Source organism: Monopterus albus, unplaced genomic scaffold, assembly GCF_001952655.1.
Source record: "Monopterus albus unplaced genomic scaffold, M_albus_1.0 scaffold94.1, whole genome shotgun sequence".
NCBI lineage: Eukaryota > Metazoa > Chordata > Actinopteri > Synbranchiformes > Synbranchidae > Monopterus > Monopterus albus.
Genome location: NW_018127974.1, coordinates 214,136 through 223,919, shown reverse-complemented (window position 1 = coordinate 223,919; position 9,784 = coordinate 214,136). Strand labels below are relative to the sequence as shown.

The 9,784-nt window shown below is 39.6% G+C and overlaps 1 protein-coding gene across 10 annotated transcripts in view; it reads left to right on the top strand.

Moving 5' to 3' along the window:
• The window catches only part of kiaa1109 (KIAA1109 ortholog), an 80,954-nt gene that overhangs the window by 8,377 nt on the left and 62,793 nt on the right, over positions 1–9,784 (top strand). For all 10 annotated transcript variants that reach the window (XM_020608706.1, XM_020608710.1, XM_020608713.1 and 7 more), the window contains exons 3-12: positions 3,358–3,474; positions 4,325–4,403; positions 4,520–4,584; positions 5,269–5,443; positions 5,935–6,016; positions 6,177–6,370; positions 7,474–7,553; positions 7,893–8,043; positions 8,748–8,904; positions 9,367–9,445. In XM_020608706.1, the coding sequence (XP_020464362.1) occupies positions 3,358–3,474; positions 4,325–4,403; positions 4,520–4,584; positions 5,269–5,443; positions 5,935–6,016; positions 6,177–6,370; positions 7,474–7,553; positions 7,893–8,043; positions 8,748–8,904; positions 9,367–9,445 (1,179 nt within the window). The remainder of the gene's footprint in view (positions 1–3,357; positions 3,475–4,324; positions 4,404–4,519; positions 4,585–5,268; positions 5,444–5,934; positions 6,017–6,176; positions 6,371–7,473; positions 7,554–7,892; positions 8,044–8,747; positions 8,905–9,366; positions 9,446–9,784) is intronic.

Here is a 9,784-nt window from a genome sequence, read left to right as displayed (position 1 = left end):
AATAATAATAATAATAACGCGAAATAACGGTATAACATTTCGTTTCGTCTCATTTTGGTCAACGAAAATGAAGAGACATTTTGGCATAGTTTTTATTTTGTGAACCACATTTAGTCTCGTTTTATTCATCAACGATATTGCATTATACATTTAGTTATAATCATCATCACACGACCAGCATTTTCGTTGCGTCTCGTCTCATTTTTGTCACACGATAAAGGTTCGTTGACGACGATGTTTAGTCATAATTTTCATTGACGAAAGCAACACTACCCAGAACATAACTGAGCCTCCTCCATGTTTTCACTGTACCTACTGTTCTTTTCTTTGTATGCTTCATTTTTGCGTCTGTGAACATAGAGTTGATGTGACTTGCCAAACAGTTCCAGTTTTGTCTGATCTGTCCAAAGGACATTCTCCCACAAGCTTTGTGGCTGGTCAATATGCATTTTGTTAAATTCCATTCTCGCTTTTTTATGAGTTGCTTTCAACAGTGGAGTCCTCCTCGGTCGTCTTCCATGAAGTCCACTGTGGCTCAGACAGAGACGGATGGTGCGATCTGACACTGATGTACCTTGACCTTGGAGTTCACCTCTAATCTCTTTGGAAGTTGTTCTGGGCTGTTTGGCTACCATTCACATTATCCGTCTCTTCAATTTGTCATCAATTTTCCTCTTGCGGCCACGTCCAGGGAGGTTGGCTACAGTACCATGGACCTTAAACTTCTGAATAATATGTGCCACTATAGTCACAGGAACATAGAGTTGCTTGGAGATGGTCTTATAACCTTTACCTTTAACATGTTTGTCTGTAATGTCTCAGGAGATTAGAAAGAACAACTCTCTCCTTAGCTTTCTGTGGTCCATGTTCAGTGTAGTACACACCATGATACCAAACAGCACAGTGGCTACTTTTCACCCTCTAAATAGGCAGACTATAATAATAACGGGTCCAGATGAGCTTGATTCAAGAGCAGCTGACCTGAGATTGAAGATCATGAGCAAGATAGACACCTGGAATTCTCGTATTCAGTTACCAAGACTAAGTGAAGTGCCTTCTGAAAGTCTGCTAGAGGATGTGAATGCAGCACTAAGAACAATCCCTACCACGACCATCACTGAGACCAACAAGCTCATATACACCACAGCAACCATGATCCTTGAGATGCTTGGCTATACGTTCAACAAAGGCCATAAGGAGCAATATCCTCCATGGAGAATGAGGTTGGAGACCAAGATCAAGGCAGCAAGGAGAGAAATTAGCCAGCTATTGGAATTGCAGAAAGGCATGATGAAGAAAGGGGTACCTAAGAAGTACACCACACTGTCCATACCTGAGACCTTAGAGACTGCCAAGCAAAGGCTCACAGCCCTGGCCACCTGGCTGAAGAGGTACACCCGAGAAGTTGAAGCCAGGAGAATAAACCAAATGTTCTCCACTGAGCCATCCAAGGTGTACTCGCAGTGGCAGGGTAATAACATGAGAGCAGACCCACCAAGGCTTGAGACTGAACAGTTCTGGAAGAGCATATGGGAGGAGGACGCATCGCATAACAACAATGCCTAGTGGCTGGTGGACCTAATCTCTTTGGAAGTTGTTCTGGGCTGTTTGGCTACCATTCACATTATCCGTCTCTTCAATTTGTCATCAATTTTCCTCTTGCGGCCACGTCCAGGGAGGTTGGCTACAGTACCATGGACCTTAAACTTCTGAATAATATGTGCCACTATAGTCACAGGAACATAGAGTTGCTTGGAGATGGTCTTATAACCTTTACCTTTAACATGTTTGTCTGTAATGTCTCAGGAGATTAGAAAGAACAACTCTCTCCTTAGCTTTCTGTGGTCCATGTTCAGTGTAGTACACACCATGATACCAAACAGCACAGTGGCTACTTTTCACCCTCTAAATAGGCAGACTATAATAATAACGGGTCCAGATGAGCTTGATTCAAGAGCAGCTGACCTGAGATTGAAGATCATGAGCAAGATAGACACCTGGAATTCTCGTATTCAGTTACCAAGACTAAGTGAAGTGCCTTCTGAAAGTCTGCTAGAGGATGTGAATGCAGCACTAAGAACAATCCCTACCACGACCATCACTGAGACCAACAAGCTCATATACACCACAGCAACCATGATCCTTGAGATGCTTGGCTATACGTTCAACAAAGGCCATAAGGAGCAATATCCTCCATGGAGAATGAGGTTGGAGACCAAGATCAAGGCAGCAAGGAGAGAAATTAGCCAGCTATTGGAATTGCAGAAAGGCATGATGAAGAAAGGGGTACCTAAGAAGTACACCACACTGTCCATACCTGAGACCTTAGAGACTGCCAAGCAAAGGCTCACAGCCCTGGCCACCTGGCTGAAGAGGTACACCCGAGAAGTTGAAGCCAGGAGAATAAACCAAATGTTCTCCACTGAGCCATCCAAGGTGTACTCGCAGTGGCAGGGTAATAACATGAGAGCAGACCCACCAAGGCTTGAGACTGAACAGTTCTGGAAGAGCATATGGGAGGAGGACGCATCGCATAACAACAATGCCTAGTGGCTGGTGGACGTAAGAGCAGACCACAGCAACCTCCCTGAACAAGACCCAGTAATCATCACAATGGCAGACATTCAAGAGAGGGTCTCAAGTATGAAGAGCTGGACAGCACCAGGCCCTGATATGATCCACGCCTACTGGTTAAAGAAGCTAACCTGGAGCATTTTTATTTTGAGATTTTTTTTTGAGTGAGAGACAGACACAAAATGTAAAACTTGAAATTAAAAATTTTCATTAAAGTAAAGTTAAAAAACAAAAAAGAGTTGATTCTAATATTCCTTAAGTAATTAATACATTTTCAGGTGGAATTTTTCTATGTGGGTTGATCTTGGTCATGTCAGCAAAAATGGCATCTTGCACATTGTGTTCATTATTAAACCCACTGTCAAACTTGGTGTGATGACAGGAATATTTATTCAAACTAAGCTTCAGTTAAATTCAGGGTTTCTCTAGGTTTTCGGAGGGCTTAGTGTGGTGGTGGTGGCTAGGGAGGTTGAAACATTTTGAATCATTTTAGTCTTTTCTCCCTTTTTATTTTTTTTTTTTTACCACCATTATCTTTACAATAAAGTGAAAGAAAGCTGACATGCGCTCATAAGCCATTCTTTTTTTGTCAGCTCATAGCATTCTCTGTTTTTAGCCTACATTAACTTGTGATATGTAGCCTAAAGGCCTTTTTATGTTTATTCGGCTTAAGATGCTCCACAAAGACATTTAGGTGCTGTGTCCAAGCCTTTCTGTGACAGGTAATCCCTGGAATTCATCATCTTTTCCTGACTGAGTCCATGCCATGTTTTTCCCTTTCAGCCACCATTCTGTCCTGTGGATGGATCATCTACTTAACTTATTACAACTCCCGCAACATTGGCCTCATCCTCACCATCATCATCAACAGACTCTACAAGGATGGCTACATTCACATCGGTCTGTTCCTCAGGAGCTCCATCACACAGAGCATTGCCAAAGCATTCAGTTCAAGGCATTAATACAGTCTGCCTGAATATTTTATGATGAGCCAGGTTCTCTCAGTGATTATCTCCATAGAGTCTGAACAGCCATCTGCAGACAACACTAGATTGAATTTCTTTACATAAATGACACAGGAATTAATTTATAAAACACATTAACGCCATAATCCAAATGCAAGTCTGCCATTATTTTTGAGCAGGTGATTAACAATAAATATATAAAGAAAACTAGAGTATATCTTGTCAGGTGCATCTGCTCTGTAACCCAGCCCAACCAACCCAACTGTCCACCAGAAAGAAGCAACAGCAGGTCATATCGATGCCCACTTTGTAATTAAACATGTTTTTCAGTTAATTGTCAAAATAGTGTATTTATTTAGCATCACAGCAGTGTATGTGTATGAAACTTTTAGCTGACTGGCTGTGAGTAAATAGAAAAGGCAAGAGTGGTTGCCAAGATAGCATTACATTTTAATGAGGAGAGCATGGCTTAGTTAATGTCTCTTCCACAGCATGTGTTACAAAGTGAGCAGTCGCCCTGTGCCTGCTGATCTTTTTTTAAAAATCAGATTTTCTTCACTAGATTTGGAAGCCCCAAAGAGGTTGTTCCACTGTGCAGGGAGTTTATTTTTATCATGGCTTATGCAACCATGTAATTACATTTTTTTGTTTAACCTTTTCAAAAGCTGATTTAAATTTAAACCACTGTGATTTCAGACAGATTTAGACTTGTTTTAAGGACCTCAGAAGCACAGCTGTTATTGTTAAATTATAGTAGCTCTCTGTGTGTGACTCCTCCTCCGCAGGCTCCTTCTCCTTCTCTGTGCTGTCAGGGAAAGTTATGTTCAGAGATGTCTACTACATCAACCAAGACATGTCTATCAGGTATTGTGACCTGAGCTATACTGTGTGCTTCTCCTTGGCTCTCTTCTTCTAGATTCTATATCTTGCTTATTGATTTTTATTTATTTATTTATTTATTCATTTTTTTCATGTTGCAGAATACAAGATGGCTTCCTCATATTTCGCTGGTGGAAAATGTATAACCCAAAACAGAAACAGCATGGTGAGTTTACTGTGGTTGTCCTGTGGAAGATAATTAATCAAAAACTTTGTTGATGTTTATCTTTTTAGATTCACAAACATCACTTTCTGTTCACTGATTAACCTAACTGAGGAGTCTGTAATTAGCTTGCAGTTTAGGATAAATGCAGATGAATGATTTAGTGAGTTTCTTTGTCTGTGGAGCAATCAACAACTTACTTTATTAATCACCTGCAGAAAATAAATTGGAGCTGCAGTGAGTATTTGATGCCTAATTGACAGAAGGCTAATCTGCAGCAGTTTTGATAATCAGTTAATTGTAATTTTTAAGCAAAATTCTGATAATAAACTAAATATTTTTGGGTTTTTACTTGTTGTTGGGGCCAAACAGAATATGTCAACAAGGACTTCAGGATATTGTGCTGCAGTTTTCACTATTTCTCACGTAAATATAATGATGAAAAATTTAAGTGTGGAAGTCAAGTTATGAGAAAACGTCCTAACTGTAGCTCCAGCATAAAACTGAAATAGGTTTTATTTGGTTCTGTTCATTTTTAACACTTCATATTGTAAACTTCCCTCCCATTCCTTGCTTGAAAGAAAATAGCTGTATAAATAAACAGGTTATGGAATGAAATATGACCATCGATGGATAAATGGACACATCCCCTGATGATAGGTTTTAAGATGTCTCCCTTGTCACCAGACCCCAAGGCAGAGACCAGGCTTTATGTGACAGTTAACGGCTTTGAATTTCACGTCTACAATCGCACCGACCTCTACGCCCGGCTGCAGGAGACTTTCGGACTGGAACCCACACTCCTAACACCCAAAAAAGATGAAGAGAGGGGACAAGAGGACAGAAACAAGACCCTGGAAAGGTATGAGCAAAGGCCTCATATCCGATAGCTTTTGTTTATAATAAATGTTAGGGTTGTTTAGGGGATCACTGAGTTTAAGATGAATAAGTAGAAATTACTTAATATTAAAAATAATATTTACCTTAAGATGATATTAAAATGTCACTGGGTTAATTGCCCACTTCTTGATATATGATCCGCAATTGATACAGCAAACAAAACTGCAGGGCTATAAAAGAGGGAAATATATTCAGAGATGTGCATGAGAGTGCAAAAATGCAGGAATCAGCAATTTTCCATCGGGGAATATTGCTGAAGGGAGGCCTAATGACATACAGTCTGAGTAAGATGCACGTCCAGCTCCCTTTTCTCTCTTTGTATTGAGGTTGCAGACAGATGAGAGCTATTGTCATTTTCCTAAGACAGCCAAATTTATTGTATTGACTGGAATTGTAGCACTGCTTCACTGTTGAAAGGCTTCAGTAATAAAAAGTCTTCTGGTTGTTGTATAGTGTGAACATCATAGCAGAAAGTCCAGACCCTGCGTCGTCTTGGCGCTCCCTCATTCCTGTCATCAAAGTTAACATCAGCACTGTAAGTACCTCAGAAATTCAACAACAAAGTAAGGAAGTAGGATTCTAGAAGAGCATTATTTAGAGAAAGAAATTATTGTGAATGGAACAAAAAAAAAGACATTTATAGGGTTTTGGCCTCAGTCCTTTATATTTTACTGTGTATATTTGCTTTCCTCTAGGGTCGTTTGGCTTTTGGGAACCACCACCTCCCCCAGACTCTGTGTGTGAACTTTGAGGATGCCCTCCTGACATACGCCACAAAGCCTCCATCTAGCCACCTGGACCAGTATATGCACATTGTTAAAGGCTCCCTGGAGAATGTGCGTGTCATGCTGGTTCCCAGTCCACGCTACCTTGGCATGCAGAATGATGAGTAAGTCCAAGCAAGGTTGCTGGGGCAACATTTTACATATTTAAATTTGATTTGAGTGTAGAATTAATCTATTTTCAAAATACTGTAGTTCATTGAAATTCAAGAGTGAATTTCACATAAAAGTGATAAAATCGACTGAATTTTGAGGCGTTATTGCAATGTCTGAATATTCTTTCACTTGAGTCAATTTCAGTGCTGAAAGTATTTTTAGAGTTACACATTTTGACTTAAGTATATTAACATTGAAAATCATTTGCCACAAATTTTTTAAGCCATACCATAATAACCATAGAAAATGAAGTCATTATACAGTTTAAAATTCATAATCAATTATTTTGCAATATGTAATGTATGATTTGAATTGTAAATACAACCAGGCAGAAGGCTCACTCTGTATTTCTGTGCTTATTTGTACAAAATAAAACCTGAAAATTTGCTTTTTTGTACCACATTTATATGGTGGTAATTCAAAATAAATAGCTATTTAAATGAATGAATTTTTGCAAACACAAACATGTTTTTCATTGCATTTAATGCATAACCGTGCTTTTAGTTTGCCGAGTATTGGAGCTACAGGTATGTTACAGCTGTTTGGATAAAAAACAAAGATTAGTTTATGTGATTTAGACAGGCGACAGTTTTAATACCAAAATGTTGCCACAAGGCATCCTCTTTCTTTCTGCTCTGCAGTTTTCCATCTTGCAACTTTATTTGTATTGTGTAATAAGCAGGAAGGCTATAAATCATTGTCCACACCTTTTCTGAATGAAAATCCATAGCGAGAGACTGCGTTAACTCTCACTGATTTAAGAGAGACTTTCAGTGCAGTTTTGGCAGCTATAGCCACTGGAAGAGCCATCAGTGACTTCAGCCTCCAGCAGTCTTTGACGTATCTTTAGTGAGATGGAGTAAAAATGTGTAAAAGCAAGGCCACTGCATTTATAAAAAGAATTTTTTGTATCATGCTTTGGTGTTTTTTTTTAGGTGCCTATTAACATGCTGTGACCATAATTGTTAATTATATAGAACTGGCTGCTGTGTTCATCATTTTTACTATAAAATCAGATTAGTCTCTAAACAGTTACTGTGGATTGCTTCTCTAGACCTCCCAGACTAATGGGTGAAGGCTTTGTGGTCATGCAGTCCAATGATGTTGACATCTACTATTATCAGGATGAACCTGGTATGCACATGCACACACTTGCACACAGAGACCATCTGTTTTGCAATGACAATAAAAACACATCAAAACACTTGAAATTACACTAAGAAAATTGTAATATATTTACTGTGTATCTGTACTTCATTGCTAGCCCAAGAATGTGAGTGTGACAAACTTGCAGTGACTGGCTGGTGATGAGAAAGTTGAAGCCAGCTGTACAATATCTTACCCAGTAAGATGCCAGTAATAAAGGCATTCTTGGGTTTCAAGGTTGTTTGTCTTGCGTTGTTTAACATTTGTTTGTGTGTGTGCGTGTGTGTGTGTGTGTGCGTGTGTGCGTGTGTGTGTGTGTATGCACAGGTCTGGTCCCTGTGGAGCAGGATGGTGGGGAGGAGGCAGAAGCATGTAGTGAGGGTGATAAACTCCAGGATTTGCCTCCGTGTTGGGGTCTGGACATTGTCTGTGGGAAAGGAACTGACTTCAACTACGGGCCTTGGGCAGATCGCCAGAGGTACGTAACGAACACAATAAAAGTAAAATTTTATCAACCATTCCCAATATGTAGCATCTGTTAACATTAAAGCGTGGGCATAAATGCTGCTAAATTTTAGCAAGTTAAATGATTGAGTTTTAGCTTAAACACAAACTGGTCTTTAGGGCTGTCCCAAATGGCAGTTTTTGGGCTCCGGGTATTCTGTGGTAATAATTGGCAAATATTCATTCAAATATGACATTGTGCTGCAGCTAAAAATACTGCTTTCATTTTGTCCTGTCATCAATTTAAGTTACGGAGTTAACGCTAGTTAGCGACATCTGGTATGGCCACGCTGTGTGTCATTTTAACTAGAAACTGTGACGATCAGCGGAAGCTGCTACCTGGACTCAGCAGGGAAGCCCACCAACTCCCCAGAAGAAATAAACCAAATTTCATAGTTTTTACAGTAAAGTATATTCAGCAGAATTTGAATCAGAATGATGTCAGCTCATTCTTCAATCGTATCAATCTAACACAACTTAGTGACCTTCAAACAGCATGGAGTGTCCCACATACATGCGCACATAAACATACACACACACACAGTGTGCTTTAACCAATACAGATGTAAAATATGTAAGAAGAGTGCCGTTTTCTATTGTACACTTTGTTGTCAAAGCCTCAGAAATGTAATAGCTCAGATTTTTAAGGCTTTAGATTGTGGCATGTACCTTTCTTAGGGACTGTCTGTGGAAGTTCTTCCTCCCAGCTGATTACCAGGCAATGAAAGTGACCGAGGACGCCCAACCAGGAAAACCCAGGCAGATCCAGGCCTTTGAGCTCCGCATGAACATTATTGCTGATGCCACCATCGATCTGCTTTTCACTAAAAACAGGGTGACTTTTGCTCTTGTGTGCTTTCTTCTATCTCCACTCTGTTTTCTTTCTTGCCCACCTCATTTGATCTTCCTTCCTCTCCCTGCTGCTTCCCTTGTCTTTGTTTTTATTCTTTACCATGTTTGAGTTTCTGATGTTGGTTCATGTTTTATGCTTATTCAAATTTTCATCCTGGAGCAGTGCAGGGATTTATTTTTTTCCAAAGCTAGTGCATGCTTGATAACAACATAAGCGCATATTGGATTTAAACATAAAATGGGACAAGTCAGGGAAACTTTTCATTTTATTTCGTCTTTTGAACATAGTTTTGTTCTGATTAGGTGGATATATTTAATTTTTAAGCAGTAAGGCACCCTCCAAAATATTTTCACAGCTTTGATTCTGTTTGCTCCCATCCTTTCCTTCTTCCCTCCCTCCCTCCCTCCCTCCCTCCTTCCTCCGTGTCTTCATCTCTGTTACTAGGAAACCAATGCTATTCATGTGAATGTTGGTGCAGGTTCTTACCTGGAAGTTAACATCCCCATGACTGTAGGAGAGAATGGTAAGTGTGTGTTTCAAGTCCAGTAGGCCAGAATGTCAGCACTTGGATAAGTTACCACAGCAAGATGGTACACAGGTTCAAAGACAAATCTTGACTATATACAGTAGGAGAACATGTCAACTTAAGCATTGTGCCTCATTTAAATGCTTAAATGCATTTGTTGCCATAATGAGTCTAATGTAAATTTAACATTGTTGAAATCATTGTTATAAATTCATTTATGCTATTATGTTAAGTTGGAACCTCTGTTTTCATATGCCCTACTTTTCATACGATTCGGTTTTCGACGACTTTTTTCATTGAAATTTTGTCCCAGTTTTCATACCTCTGCGCGGTTTT